The sequence below is a fragment of the Pleurodeles waltl genome, chromosome 9, assembly GCF_031143425.1.
Source record: "Pleurodeles waltl isolate 20211129_DDA chromosome 9, aPleWal1.hap1.20221129, whole genome shotgun sequence".
NCBI classification, from domain to species: Eukaryota; Metazoa; Chordata; class Amphibia; order Caudata; family Salamandridae; genus Pleurodeles; species Pleurodeles waltl.
This window is the reverse complement of record NC_090448.1, coordinates 884,049,975-884,066,745: the sequence shown is the minus strand read 5'-3', so window position 1 is coordinate 884,066,745 and position 16,771 is coordinate 884,049,975. Positions and strand designations below refer to the sequence as shown.

Here is a 16,771-nt window from a genome sequence, read left to right as displayed (position 1 = left end):
AACTGAAAACTTTGGAGACAAATTGATCAGGTAAAAATCAGGGTGTTCAAAATATTGGGATTCAGATGAATATTGGAGTTCAGGTCCCCACATCTTCACTCTCTTCCTGTAAGCTGCATAGATCCACTGTGGAATACCAGCACAATTCACACTGGTGTTAGTCACAAGTATTATTTGACGTGCCCCCTTTCATCATGGTTAAAAGCATTTCTTGTGGAGATATTTCTTCAGTAGTATCCAGTTTCCTGGTTGCAGTGCATGGCACTGGACTTCTTTGTCGATTGTGTTGCAAAATTCTCCTGATGAGAAACAGATTTCACCACATCAGCAAGACTTTTAGAGTAATCCACTATACTGTCACCACTTACCGATACAAGTACTGCTGAAGGAATACATGCAATCTGCACAGACATGTCCAAGAGGCATGAAGGGAGAGACAAATCTTTTGGTTTGGAGTACTTTTAATGCTATTCCGAACAAGACGAATAGCTTCTCGCTACTTTAAGGTCATGGAAGCGCACACTTTCGCAAGATTCAACTTGATAATGCCATTAATCTTCTCAACTAACTCTGACGCTTCTGGTCAATAACTGCACAGGAAGTTTTGCTTAAATTGTAATGTTGTACACAGTAATTTTAGAGCTTAATTTTTAATGTGAGTTCCGTGATGTGTTCCATTAGAGGTAGGCACGCTGAATCTTTGTATTAGTTCACTGAACAAGAGTTTGGCTACAGTCATGCTGTCACTTCTCATGGGTAGACAAAGTTTCACCCATTTAGAAAACAAGCAGACTATCACTAGAATATATCTGGAGCCCATCTTCAATAGGTAGCTCTATGAAGACTGCTTGAAGTCTAGTGAATAGTTGTACGGAATGCATGTTTGACGTAAGTCTTCTACTACACTTCTGACTTTTGTGTTGTCTCAATATTTCTTAAAGATCCTGATGAGGGACAGACAGAAGTGGGAGAGGCAGAGATAGAGAGAGAGAGAGAAAGGAGAGAGAGAGAGGGGGGGAGAGAGATAGAGAGAGAGAAAGGAGAGAGAGAGAGAGAGAGAGTGAGAGAGAGAGGGGCGGGCAGAGGTGTGTGTGTTGGTTGCTTGCCTCAGACAAGTGTGATGCTTCACCAGTTTCAGAAATGGAACAGATATAAGATGCTCTCTAAATTTTTGATAGTCTCTCAGACACTACCTCATCTACAAAATCAGATAAGTCATTTTAAGAGGACCATCATGGATATCTACTCTTGGCTTGGTACACATCTCTGTTAGGTTGGAGCAATCATGATCTTCTTATTGTTTAGAACCAGTTGCAATATTCCAACATTCAAGGTACTGTGCATTCTAATTGAAATACTTTCAGCTGCCACTACTGTTTATTCACACTTTGTATAGCGCTAGTTTGTCAGATACTGAGTTTGCACACTGAATGAGATACCAACAAAAAAATATATAGCCCATAACAATTCCTTCACTCTGCTCAATTACCAAGAAACCAGCTTCTTTGGACTTCAACCAACCAGGAAGAGCTGTTGCTCCTGCCTTTAATGTAGCAGAGAAATAAGTGACAAGCCTCTTTACCTCATCATGCTTTTGAGTTAGATCAGATAAGACACACCTTTCCGTTCAGGTGACAGTAAAGCAAAAAATATTTACCCCAGCTAGGCATTATCAGAGTCAGTGCACTGCAGAGATTCTTTTTTGAACTTGAGGAAGGGTTTCATGCATTTGACTTCAAATGGCACTGGATCTTCCATATCCCTGCAAGTAAACCTTAGTCACGGCTTTGCAATTAGGGATACGTTTGGAAGCCACTGACAGCAGTAGCCAACCATTCCCAAATGCATCCTCACTTCCTTCTGGGTAGCTAGAGGATTCATTTTCTGAAGTGCAGAAACACATTCTTTGGACACATTTAATGTCCCCTTTTCAATATCTTGGCCAAAATAAATCACTTCTTTGTTATAGTACTACATCTTTGTAAGTGAATCCTTATGGCCATCATTAGCAAGCAGGTTCAAAATTACAACTGTATCCAACTTGCAATCTTCCTTCATCTCTAATACTACTAAAATGTAATGTAGGTACTGCACTAGCTCTGAGTTACCTGGCACTTGCAGACTTTCCAAATCTTTCTTTAGAATCTGACTAAAGATTGCAGAGATTTTTGAATACCCCTGTGGGATTCAACACCAAATGAGTTTTTTATTGAGGAATCAAAATGTGAAAATATATTGGCTATTGTCACAAAGAGGAATGGAGAAGGATGCTTGGCATTAGTTAATGGCCACATGAAAGTGTAACAAAATCATAGCAGCATTTGGTACCACTGAAAAACCTGGGCACGACAATTATATATTTATGTTTGTAAACCTTAGAACTATCTTCCACTTTCAACTCATTTTTTTAAAGCCCAGCACAGGTGAGTTGCATGGACTATCAAACACCTCTGGTAAAATACCTCAATCTATCATCTTTTCTATAACAGGCCTAATTCTCTCTTCTGCTTTGTGTGAAAGCCTGTATTATTGAGTTCTATGATACACTGGATCTGGTGATTGTGATTCTAACTAGTTCTGCACTCTATATTAATCCAATTTCTTTATCTGTGAAATCTCATACATCGTCTTTAACAGAGTGTCTTAAATCAAGAGGCAGGCCATGATTTGTAAGAACAGGCAACAATGGTACTCTTGTGATGTTATTTTTAATACTGAATCTTCATCTTCGATTGCAACACCATCCGGTATGCAATATATAACACAATTCAATTTGTAAAGCAAGACTCTGCCAAGGAAATTAACAGGAGTTGAATAACGCAATATGAATTGATAATAATTTTCCATTGATCCTTTTTTAATTGGGACACTCACCAAAATTGGATTAGTATTTTGTTCTTACTTATTCCTACAACTTGGACTTATTTTCCAGAGAGGACTAGGAGCAGCCTGTGGAGTGGGTAGCACCAGTGTTGATTAAAAAGGATATGGGGTGGCAATTCACCTCATCGTCTAAATATGGGCCACGCTGGTCTATCACAACCACTTCAACAATCCTCCCCACCCTCAGGCACTGTCATTCCAAATTTGTAGTATTTGGTGATAAATGGGGAAACTCATTGCTCAGAATCAATGGATTCTATTGAAATCATTGGTTGTGTGGCATTTTGTTTCTCATGTTTTGCCGCAACAGTGGAGCTACAAGCTTAGATGTGTGAAATTGCACCTGATTTTTCAATTTTGCAGAGAAGTCTGTTGGGCTGGGAAGGTAAACATTGTCTGTAACTGATTTGCATTCTACTACATCTAGGGAGCAAAATCATTTTGAATTTGAATTGGGTTTTGTCTTCTTTAGTGCTTCCAGGGACCATTGTTGCAGAAATGACAAGCATTGCTTTTCTTTAGCAAACTCACTTTCACAATCATTCCTGAATTGTCCACAAACCCTCTATCCCTACCTTAGACTGGTCGAGGAACGATATCACTCCTCCTTCCAAAGCCTTACATTCCTTGTATCCCAAAATTCAAATTTGTATGTACACCAGAAGTTGCACATGGCACAAAATGTGTATCTGAATATATACTTCTATTAATCTGTTTCACCTGCTCAATCATCAACTTCTTCTTAATCTTTTTCTGCTTAGCATCTAAATAATCACCACAGCTTTTGGCATACTTCAGTTTGTCATCAATGCTCCTTGTCTGCCAACACATCACACTCTGCTGGACATGTGAGTTAAGTTCCAAAGGCAAACACTAAACAAAAGCAGAGTAAAAACCTGCAAACACCTTCACTTGCCACCTCTTTGACTCCACTATTTTACTATACATCTGCGTAAGCCTCTCATAATATGAATGCACTGACTCTTTCAGCTCCTGTGAGGCTTACATTTTTAACCAGATCACCTCTTGATCAGGCGACTTTTGTTTGAAATCACTGCTTTATATTTCTTCTCAACTAGAGCAACCAGGCCATTTTTAGGCTTAACTACTGGCGGCTTCTCCATTAGCCATGCAACAGCCGCTTTGCATTCTGTCCAGGTATCTTTAAGAACAACAGTATCAAAGAATGCATTCAAATCAGCCCAAAGCACTTTCAAATTAGCCAGTTAAACTCTGTTTAACAACTTTTGGGTTTTGCTCTCCATTTAGAAATGTTGGCGTGAAAGCAGAGAAATCACCCTTGGACTAGGATCATGCTCATAATTCTCTGCATGCATTCTAACAAAAGAAATAAAGTCAAAACAGATTCCATTAAAGGCTCACTCAGGACCACATTCACATTTTTTCTTACCAATCTTTTTCTTTTTATGCTAGCTGTGTCCTTCCGGTTATCCTTGTATTTTCTCAAGTCTCGTCTATCTTTTATGGAATCAATTAATTCCTTAATGTGAGCTTGCACTCAATAGATCCATGTTTTTTTTTTTTGCCTTACTCAATTCCTTTTGGATTTTTTTGAACAAACTCTTTGCTTTATGTAAATATATATAAAATTCTTCTGCAAAACCTTCAAGTATATCATATGCTTTATTTGCACACTGAACTGATTCTTTAATTATACTACAATTCATCTAAAATATACACAAGCAATTATCTTGTGTCGATTGTACCTTACAACATTTCTCAAAATTCAATTTTTAAATTAGCAATATAAATTTCTCTATTCTCGAGTGGCATATTGGCTACAGCTGCAATAACAGGAATCCAGGTTTCTACAACTACTAGTGAAATTTCACTAGGATCAGATTCAGTTGTCAATACATTCTCAGGTGGACGACTTGCAGTTCTGAGTGCTGTTATCTCATGTGTACTCATACCTGGTTCACATGCACTCACATCAGATACTGGCACCATCTGTTTACAGAGGAGGTCTACAATCTAACAGATCGTTTAGGAACTTAGGGCCAGATGTAGGAAGCCTTTTGCATGTTGGAAACTGCGAAAAACGCAGTTTGCGACATGCAAAAGGCCTAACGCGATGCACAGCCTCAAGTTGCGAGTCAGTACCGACTCGCAATTTGAGGATGCGTCTCGCAAATAGGAAGGGGTGTTCCCTTCCTATTTGCGACCGCATCGCCCTGCTGAGTTGCTTTGTGACCACGAATGCGGTCGCAAACCAACTCGCAGTTACCACCCACTTGAAGTGGGTGGTAACTCATTCGCCAAAGGGAAGGGGTCCCCATGGGACCCCTTGCCCTTTGTGAATGCCCCAAAAAAAATTTTTTCAGAGCAGGCAGTGGTCCTATGGACCACTGCCTGCTCTGAAAAAAATGAAACCAAATGGTTTCGGAAGTTTTTCTTTTTGCAACTCGTTTTCCTTTAAGGAAAACGGGCTGCAAAAAGAAAAAAAAAACTGCTTTATTAAAAAAGCAGTCACAGACATGGAGGTCTGCTGTCTCCTGCAGGCCACCATCCCTGTGAGTGCATGGACTCGCTATGGGGTCGCAATTTGCGACCCACCTCATTAATATTCATGAGGTGGGTCTTTGCGACCACATAGCAAGTCGCAGAAGGTGTCGGCGACACCTTTCTGCATCCACTTTTGCGAGTTGCAAATAGCGAGTCGGTATGACTCGCAATTTGCAAGTCGCAATATTTTACTTACCTACATCTGGCACTTAACTTCTTCATCTGTGTCAATGTCTTCGTCCCTTTTTCAATTTCATTTTTAAAATCATAATTTTTATTTTAAATTTTCCTTTTGTCTGATTCATTATCTATTGCAAAAAATACCTTCACACTGCATTGTGTTTTCTCCCCTCGCGTTTTTCTGTCTGCCCCACTTGGTCTCTAACCAATGACACATGTGACTTCTAACCTGCTTTTTCATTTTCTTTCTCTCTTTTTCTATGGCCACTCGATCGACTAATACTTTAAAATGTGTAGGCCTAGGTTGCAGCTTTGTTTCACACACTGCATGTCTCATGAAATCAAGCTTTCTAGTATGAAAAGTAGCAGCTAAAGGAAACTTAATGTCTTTGTAACAAGAAGTGAACTAATGTCAGTCTTTTAACCACACACGTATAAATCCCAGCGTCTGCTATCATTCCAAATGCAGGAGAACCTTCAGTAGTGATCCTCTCAGCTTCCATAACAGATACATTATATAATTTGAAGGTGAGTAACTTCCGCACTTGGAATACACCACTATTTACTTGACGACTCTGCAATCATCAGTGCTTTTGTAATTAAAAACTCCCACATACCTGCCCTGTAAATATTCCACAGATCCCGACTACGAACAGAATGTTGAAGACAGCTGAGCCCACAATGGTAGCCATTCCTACATCCCCGTGTGTGATAAAGACACCTGCAAAGAAAGGGAAAGGCCTGGTCATTTCAGTTGTCATGACAACATCAGATAGCATATGCTTCTATAGCCCGACATTGTGCAGAGTTTGAGCACCAACATTCCCTGATAAAAACAGCAATTTTGCAACATCATATGATTGGGGTTTCATTATAACGGTTGTGGAATAAGGGAGAGTGTCTATCGTATCCACAATGTACCAAACCCCGGGGGGAAATCTGTACTCCAAAATGAGGGAAAACATGGGAAATTCGGATTTACAACACCAAATTCAGCAGGCCGTACCATTTTTCCGCAGATGTTTCCAAAATAAATCTCAGCACGTTTGATGTGCGGTAATCTTAATTTGGAGAATTGTAGGGGAGCAGTAATCATTACATTACTTGGAAATCTGTCCCCTGGGCAAACCCTAGTCTGCATAGAAATATAACTCATCTCCACCCTGTAATCAAGGCCTTGCCTAATACTGAAGTAGTATTACGGATGTAGGAGAATAAAAACAACTGAAAGATTTATGCCTAGATGAGTAGCCTGTTAGTTGACCTGCAAATCTGTAGTTCTAAGGCTTTTGTTTGCTTTTCCTTTTTCTCCAAACAGAAATCATTTTAGCATGTTTAGAAATGTCTTCTGCTTCTTCCATTATAAATAGGAAATAATTTCTTGCTCTTTCCTGTGATACATGCATATATTGCACTGACCTTATTCAGGCATTACATGTACAATTAAAGTGGAAAATAAGGGAATGTAAACGTTAGTGAAGACTAACTTCCAGAATGCTCCCATCTGTTTGCAGGACGTTCTAGTAATCTGTTCACATATACAAGGACAACTTTTTGACCGGGAGAATCATACAAACTTCATGGGATGCCCGAATTCTGCACATTTCTCTAGTTTGCCTGTGGAGCAGATTTGGATTCTTTTACAACACAATTTCACTCCTTAAGGTTTAAAAAAGTTGTGTATTCTGCCTGTTTCACAAATTGGTGAACTTTTTTCCAGCAGTACACTTGATTGCCTGACACAGAAATAGTGTGTGTTAGTGAATAAGTGGGGGCAGCGCAGAACAGTGACACCGTGTTTTTTGTGAAAAAGGGCACTTTACTGAATCAGGTGCATATTACATATAATAAACCCTGGGCATTTCGCCTTAAAAACTATACCTCACTATACAACTAAGTTACCTATGTGAAACTACACCCCCCAAATTGTCCCTCCTCCCTCATAAACCAAGCAAGGCACTACCTCCTCTTGTGCGAAACTTCCTCACTTGAGGCCTTCACTCCCCCATTCAGTTTTATTGCAACTATTAACATCTAAGTTAATTGGGTACTGAACCCTAAACTTCTCTTCCTCGTCCATGATCAACAACAATAAACTTGGCTAACCCATACCAACTTCTCGGCCAACTGCTACCCAGAAAAAGGCCTTTCATTGGCTTTTTCTGCCCCTTAGCATCCTGTAAGCCCTAGAACATGTTACAAACCTTAGCTACCAGTTCATGCACTTGTAACAAATACAGTTCCACACTCATGAAAGAAAGATGCACTCCATTTCCACGAAAAAAAATCCCAAGCATCATACCTCAAATCTGCTTGCTCAATTCAGCCCATATTTTACTCTCTACAAAAATTCCTCGTATCTCTGTTAGCCTTCCGCCTCATTTTCTCAGTCGCTGCTGGTTTGGAGGCCCCTCGCCAGACTCGCCTAGGTATCAACTCAGTCCACACAATATGGCAACCTGCCCACTGCCTATGTATTTCTGATAGATCATCTTTCATTGCTCGCAATAGAGCTACCCCCTTTTGTACCACCAGATAATTTTTGCCTAATTGTACCAAAAATATGTCTGGGTATCGTTCCTCCACTATTAATCGATTTAAGCAGGGTAACAGTTCCATCCATCTCATCCCTTCTTTGCCATGCCATCGTACTTTCCATATGGAGGGATCAAAGCCCAAGTTGGCGTTGGCGCCATAGCTGCTTTGACGCGACTGCCTTTCCGCCCACATTCCAAACGAATGTCCTACCATCCACAACGACAAACCAGGTATCTCCAAACCCGCAACTGAACCTTGAAAAAAAAAACACTATTGAGAAGGTATTTATATCCTATCAAACCCCATCTCCCCCGCACATAATGCTCATTGCCATTAGAAGTCTATCTACCCAAAGTCTTGATGAGCCATTCACTCTATCCCAGTCTACCCGCTTCTGTCACAATCCCTATGCAAAAGGAATGTGTCCATACCCCTTAGCAACCATTTCTACATGCTTAAGCTCTTTGTGTAAAACAACTAGTAACTGAAATGTTAACACTGGCTTGTTGTCAGTGTACCAAAAAACTTTAACTAACACAGCTGGAGACCTTGCTCTCAGAGAAGCGCCCCATTTTACTGGGCAAAATCTGTTTATGGGGTATTTACAAAGTAGTACTGACCTGCCCTGTCCCCTCTGATCTCTCTTTGACCTATACAGCCATATCTGCAGACCCGCCTCACACTGGCTCACTTCCTCCCATGCCCCCCTCCCTCTTCTACCTCCCAAGAGCTCAGAGACTCTAAATGCCCCAAAAACATCCAAGTCAATAGTGTCATGAACAAAACCAGTTCCTCCTCACTTGTACATACCACATGGAGACTCTGGTGCACCTCGTAAAGCAGCTCCCAGGTCAAAGACCTTTTTTTTGGCCCAGACTGCCCAATCTCTCTAGACCATTCTTCCACTAGCCATTTCCCCAGCTCCCCCGCCGATGGGGTATAACCACATAAGAGCTTCTCCATGAAAGCAATACCTGCTAGTTTACCTGCAACGGTAACCCCTGAATTGTCCTTTTCCCAATCAAGGATAACAAGACCTGTACCACATCTTCCTTCTCCTCCTAGCCAACTCACCTTCACTGCACACCGGTATTCAAAAATTCTACCCAGGCCTGGCTATAAGCCTTTTCTTTTTGACATGGTAAGGGATTCTACCACCAGCTGTAGCATCCTCTGTCACCTACTGCCTATACTTTCTGTGGCACCCTGCTCCTGACCGAGTTCGCCTCCGTGATCAACCCATGCAATCTCTCCTATTGTGAACGGAACAAAGAATCCGCAATGTCACTGTCCACTCCTAGCACATGTAAAACACAATAACTTCAAAACCTGGACATCCCTAGCTGACTCTCTGCTCACTACCTGTACCACTGCCATGTTGTCAGTATGAAAGTGACCCTTCTTATGTGACAACTGCTCTCCCCATAAGTACAAAGCTACAACTGAGGGAAACAATTCTAAGAAGGCTATACTCCTTCCTCCTTCCATTCCGCTGGCCATTTCTCTGCACAGCACTGACCCCGCCAGTGGAGCCAAAAACCTATCCCTCCAAAGCATAAGAATATACCTGTGCATCCACTCAATTTCATTCAAGGCCACCAATGGCACTGCGTTGAAAGAGTCCAAAACGAAGCACCACATTCACAGATCCTCCCTTGTGCCTGCTGGCAAACAAACATGATGCTATGGCAAGGACAAGCCTGACAATGACAACCCCAACCTCCTACAAAATGTCATACCTCCCATCCTTACTCTGCAGGTAAAATTCAAGAGTCTCAACAGCACTTGAACCTCCTTGACTATCATTTGTCCTTTGCCAGCATTGCATCTAGCAGCAGCTGCATTGTTATTTTCTTTTCCACCGGTAAGCGGGCTTCCATTGCCCCAAAATCAATCTCAATGCTGAGGAAGGACATCACCATACAGGGTCCGACTGTCTTCTCTGGTGCCAATGATGCTGCCAGGTCCCCCATGATTTCCTGAAAACAAGGCAGCATACTCTGACAATCCATTGCCCCAGGTCTCCCTATGAAAAAATAAATCATCAAGATAATGTGTGACATGTTTGTGACCTGTGGACTATGAAAAAACCCATTTAGGAATAAGCTGAACCGTTTGAATAATGCACATGATATGGAGCACCCCATCTGGAGTGCTTTAGCCACATACCATTGGCTTTCAAATTGAATGCCCAGTAGCTGAAAGTCATCTGGTTGTACAGGGAGGAATCAAAAGGATGACTTAATGTCACACTTTGTCATATGTGGCCCCAGGCCTACTTCCTCTATGATGGCTAAGGCCATGTCAACTGAGGAACATTTATCTGAAGAAAGGTCCTCCAGATTGAAATAATTGATTGAGGTGCCCTCCTGACCATGACAGTTGTTGAATTAATCTGGCCTCCCCCTTCTCTTTTTTGGTCACCATTCTGATAGGTGACACCATTAAGTCCACTGTGGCCACTTGTCAAAAGGCTCAGCCATCCTCCCCTTCCGTATCTTCTTCAACAATTGTTCCTGCACCACATGCTTGAGGGGGCCAACTGATTTGAGATTATTCACCCACCCAGGTATCCTCGGTCCCTGGCACCCTAATCAGAACCCCCAAGCAAATGCTTCCTCCAACAACTGAGCCTCCTCCTGCTGATCATATAGTGCTAACCAATACTTCAGCTTCTCCAGTTTAATGGGAATGCGTGCTTTTGCCCCCAGGTCCATGTGCCCCTTGGCAGTTCCTAAATCCAGAAGACCGGCCTTGTTGTTGAGTGCTAGGCTGCCCCTGTTGCTGCTGTCACTATCCTGATGAATTACTAGATTGTTACCAGCCTTGTAGCAATTAAGAAGGGGGTGTGCTTGCACATTTGGAGAATTCATGCCAAAACTGACAGTACTTTCTGGTGTACAATCCTTTACTAAAATCCCAGCATGCTCCTGTCTGTCCAAAATGACTATTTCTTGTTGATCTCCCTCCCCTGGGTGGGGCACCCTTGAAAGGGCCGTTACACAACTGGGAGCCTTCTGGCTGTAAAGATTGTTTTGCCAAACTTGGAGGGGCCCATTGTATGGTACCAAAGTTCCAAATCCACTTGCCCCCCCATTCTGCCTCCGGATCCAGCACCATACATGCCCAGAACTCGTCATTGTGTTGGGCCAAGGCATAGCACCCGAAATTAATCTGACCCTTTTGAGTCATGTCCATATATTTAAAAAGCAATACACACCTCTCAGGATGCTTTTTTCGCAATAGATGCTGGTGCAAATGAGGAAAGCTGCTGTCCAATTCTGTATTGTCAAAGGGACCTTAGGATGCTTGGCCAGCTCGTATTCCTCCTCTTTGGAGCCCTCCTTCGCCCTTTGTTGCCAACAGGAGGTGTGTCCTAACAGCTTTGATACCCCATATATTGCAGCTTCTTGATTTGTTATTCTTTGCTCTCTAGTCCCTCAATCTGACCCCCTGACTTACCGTCCTCTGTGACCTCCCCTGCTCTTTTCCGACTCATTGTCATGTGACTTCTTTGACTCCCCCTCCTTGGGCTTTGCACCCTTAACTGGATTCTTGACTTCTTGCTTCTTGTCCCCATCCCCAACACTTTTTCCATCAAGGACTGCTCGTCCACACCTACCCCCACATCTATCACATATAATTCTTTTAGAAAACGGACTGTGCAACTCCCGCACTTCCACGCCAATTGAAATCAATGCCACAGCCATATGCTTCCCTATTTGAAACGTATCTGGCGCCAAGGTCGGGTCTTTCTGGATCTTGCCACCTCGCCATCTTCACCCTTCTTTCCAACATTTACCATCAACTGTGCTGCCGTCATGTCCTGCTTGAACTCTGTAAGACATCCTCAACAGTTTGATGAGCACCACCATCCTCCCCCTCCTGTTGCCACCATCTCATTTCTATCTCACTGTGTGCCACCTCTTCCACTAATTCCCTTTCCTTCAAACTTTCTTCATTATAGACTAGTACTATATCCTCCAGCAAATTACCATATTCAGCACCTGTGGCAGTGTTGCCGCCTGTCACTGCTTCACCACTACATTGAAACCTGTGTTTTTTTCCCTGATGGGGAGTGGGCTGTACTATGCCTTTTCACCCACCCTTCCAATGCGGACCACTGCTGGTCACCAGCGGTATCCAGTATCCTCTGGCTGGTTGCACTGCCGAGACTGTTCTGGACCTTCTTGTGGCAATGAACTTACTGTCCCCCATCGCCATCCAGCTGGCCATACTGGGACAAACCTTCTCTTCTTCTTGGGTGGCGGAGCCGTATAGATCTCCCCCAAGTCCGCCATGCTGTCGTCCTGAACACCCTGCAAAAAAGAAGAAAGGCCTGGTGTGCTTGCAACTATGTCATGCCAAACTTGGTATACCTCCACGTCTGGCCACCACCAACTAATATCCACCTCACTGCCCTCACCTGCCAGCACCTGAGACCATGCACCCTGCACACCTGCTCATACGTGCCACATGTGTGTCAGCCTGACCTGGTAAATACCTTTTTCGCTCCCTCCCTCACCACTTAGACCCTCTCTCCATTGCTGCATTCTATGCCTGTTGCCACAATAGCTGCCACCTGAGGCCTGGCGAGCTCCTATGCCCCAGCACCCCGTGAGCCAATTGAGCCCTTGCCCCTCCAGGTGCACACTCTCATAACACCCCCATCCAAAGGAATTAGTGCCCAGGTGCTCACATGCCTTCAATTCCTGTGGTCACCTACCATGTCGTAGCCCCACCATAATTATTGCCTGCAAAATGGTCTCCTGACATGTCCAGCACTTTCTCAACTGCCTTCTCTCCTGTCTTTGCTTTCCCCCTCCCAAGAGAAGCCTTCCGCTGCCATTGGAACCTCTTCTGTCATATCTATGCTTACTGCCCTCTTGCAGCAGGTAACCGTACAATGGCCGCCTAAAGCACCCCTATCTCCTTCCCTTTTAAACCTTAGGCGCACACGTTGTTAGCAGTCCTAACCACCTCCTTCACCTCATATGCCTGTCACTGATGTCACCCTCAAAAGCAGGAGCACTGTCTGTCCGTTCTCTCCTGTCTAAGACTCCCCTGGGGGCCCACCAACAGTTCTCTTTAAGGTGGCTGTCCTCAGCTCCCCACTCCCTAAGGGCCGTCCCTCCTCCTCTTCCTCTGCTGCACCGACCCAGTCCTCCTGCTCAACATGCTTAGTTGACATTCCACGCACCGCAAGCTGCAAGGGCTCAATCCCGGCTCTGTGTCCCGCCTCTTGCACTGTAGGGTCCACTCTCCTGACTCGAGAGCAGTCCCTCTCCCTTACCCCTAACATCTTGACTGCAGGGGTCCGGTGCAGCAGCGAGCAAGCAGGTATCACCACCGTGACCCCCTCTGAGGTCCTGCACATCGGGTGGTCCACACCATCACTTCCCTGGGCCAATAAATGGAGGTGATTTGCCTCCTGCAGCAGTCTCAGTGACTGTACAACTTTCTCATCTGCCGATAAAGCCATTCCACCAGGTAAACAACACCTACGCCTCATGGGCCTAACACGTGCCAAAGTGAAAAGCTCCTTTAGTTAAATGCCAGCCATCATGTTACCACTTACAAAATGGCAGTTGGCATAGTAAAATGGAGAATTATATATCCTCAAAGCCCAAACCTAACCCAATGGAGCCCAAACCCACCTTAGTGGCCAGGTTGTATCCTTCCCCAAAATATCCTGGGGGGCTGACCTCCCGTTGGTCAACTGCCCCCAAGACCCCAATCTGGAGGAGCATAACAACGTTTTACAGTGATCAGTATTTATAAGAGGTTTTGCTAATCAGCATCCCAGTTTGCATATGAAATCTATTATGCAATAAATATGCAAATATCAAGAAGTGAAATAGGGCCAGATGTACGTACCATTTTTCCTGTCACAAACCGTTTGTGACAGGAAAAAAACATTTTGGTATGTACAGACCCTATTTTGTGATTCAGTAATCTATTTACCGAATCGCAAAAAGGGTGTGCGAGTCGCAATTAGGAAGGGGTGTTCCCTTCCTAATTGCGAATCGCAGTACAATATATGATTGTTTTGTGACCGCAAATGCAGTCACAAAACAATCACAGTTAGCTCCAGTCTCAAATTGGTGCTAACCCATTTGCAAAAGGAAAGGGGTCCCTATGGGATCCCTTCCCCTTTGTGAATGCATGCAAAAACATTTTTTCAGAGCAGGCAGTGGTCCCACAGACCGCTGCTTGCTATGAAAAAATGAAAAGAAGACTTTTCATTTTTGTTTTCGAAATGCATTTCGTTTTTCTTTAAGGAAAACGGGCTGCATAAAAAAAAATATATACTGCTTTATTTAAAAGCAGTCACAGACATGGTGGTCTGCTGACCCCAGCAGGCCAGCATCCCTGTGACTGCCGCCATTCCCACTGGGGTCGAAAATTGCGACCTACCTCATGAATATTCATGAGGTAAGTCATTTGCGACCCCATTGTGAATCGCAAACCGTGTCTTTGACACTGTTGTACATCCGGTTTTGCCACTTGCAGTTTGCGAGTCGCAAAACCGGATCGTCGTACATGTGGCCCATAGTCTCTTCTTCGATCCTGCTGTGCTTGATTCTTTGTTCAACGTGAGAAAAATGTGAATTGGACAAGAGATATAAACTTTTCAATTGCTAAAAAAATCACAACCTATGTTACACAGGTTTTTGTGGCAGTACAATCAATCTAATTATGTATTTTTTACATTTAAAAAAATATATTTTTAATAAACTTTTTTTGTGTTTTTTAAAGGAACAAAACAATATGCACAGTAAAGGCAGACAAATGCACACTTTCCCCCACATACTGTTCCTCCACCATTTCCACCAGGCCTCGTTCTCTCTAACCTAGTAGCGGTCTTATTCACTCTTCACTTCCTCGTAGGGTTCTACCACAACTCCCCTTCAAATATGGAGGCTTTCCTGTTGGGGGAGGCACATAGTTCTTCATCAAGTCCATAATATGTTTTCCATTTTCCGCAGGCTCTGGCAAACTTCTTAGGACAACCTCTGTCTTCGAACACCACTCTTTCTGTAATTCATACATTCATTCCCTCCCACCACGTTTTCGTTGGCCCAGTTGTTAAGCCTCACATTCTGAAGAAGTCCCTCTAAACCCAAGCATGCAAAACCTCAATTGTGTTCTTGGGATGTCGACACCTCTTTGAATTCCAAGTATAACTAGTTGTGGAGTCTTCAAAATCTTTAATGATATCCTCTAGCTCGAGTATCACTTCCCCCAGTACCTGTTCACCTTGGGACATCCTCAAATTGTACGTATGAACGTGCTGTAATACATCTAGCACAACTGGGGGTTGCGCTCTTCCCATTTTAAATAATTTACTCCTAATATAGAATTCTCTATGTAATATGTTCAGTTGTAACAACCGCAGCCTGGTTATTATTGTGACTTCCCTGGGATGCATCAGGGCCACCACCCAGTCAGTATCATCCATGGCTCCGATACCCGTCTCAAACCACCACCTCAGGTTCTGGAGATTGTCTGTGGTATTGTTACTCATGGTGCAGCAGAGTAGTGCCACCGGCCTTTGCCCAATCTCACCTTGCAGTACCTGTTTTTCTAATGGGCTTTACTAAGGGATATCCGCCCAGTTCACCCTGAAGTGCATGCAAGAGTTCGGATGATTGTAGTCCTTCCTTTTCAAGTAAATCTCCCAGAGATTGTGCTCCCTATTCTATTTTAGCTCCCATTTTTTGAAGCCTGTTAATTTACCCACCTGTTTCAATGCTGTACCCTTCCAAAAGAAAGCGTCCCTTCTACTCCCTGCCAGCTTAGGGCCTCTGAGGTGCATTCCATGCCCTTAGTGTGGCTTTTGCCCACCTTCTTGTAAATGTAGTGCAAGCATGTATCTGGGGCCATCCGTGCCCTTTCTAGTCTTGTCGCTGGGACGGTATGTGGTGTGAACCTCACGCTAGCCACCCTCATCGCCAGAATTTAAGCCAATAGCTTATTCTCTGTATTTAACAACTGGATGTGTCTCTCTGAGTTTGTTCTGTTTGGGGATCACAACTATAATGAAATGGTTCAGGTCCACAGGAAGTTCCCCAGCATCTCTGGCCACAGGGAACATATTGTTGAGGTGTGTTTAGGGAGCAGGGCCCACTCTTTAAACAGCTCCATGGGAATTCCATTGGATTCTGCAGTCTTCCCTATCTGCATGTAATCTGCATGGTACTTAGCACTTCCCCCATCTCTCTTAATGAAAACTCTTCCTTTTACGCTTCCTGATCTACTTAATCTAGCACCAGTAGCTGTACTCCACTCAAAAATGCTTTTATTTTGTGACCCACGCAGCTCTCTTTGGCAGTATCTAATTTCTGATAATACTGTGCGAGTGCCTGTGCAATGGCCCTGTCTGTGGAAACTCACTTACCAGATTCAGTCCACACCTCCACTACCAATCTCACCACCTCCTCCGTCCTACCCAATCATGTCAACAGCCAGCTATTGCTTTGTCTCCTGTTTCATCTAATTTCCTCTGAGTCAAACGGTAGTAATGCCAGTTCGCACTATAAGTAAGGGTGCAATATTGTTCCCTGATGGCTACTATCTGCAAGTATAGCTCCTCAGTCCCTTACTTTGTCCACTCCCTTTTCAGGTCATGCAGTTATGCGTC

The 16,771-nt window shown here is 43.5% G+C and overlaps 1 protein-coding gene across 1 annotated transcript in view; it reads right to left on the bottom strand.

Moving 5' to 3' along the window:
* LOC138259754 (sodium/potassium/calcium exchanger 4-like) overlaps positions 1 to 16,771 on the bottom strand; it is a 505,351-nt gene that overhangs the window by 457,138 nt on the left and 31,442 nt on the right. Inside the window, exon 4 of the mRNA XM_069207641.1 lies at positions 6,207 to 6,310. Coding sequence (XP_069063742.1) covers positions 6,207 to 6,310 — 104 coding nt within the window. The remainder of the gene's footprint in view (positions 1 to 6,206; positions 6,311 to 16,771) is intronic.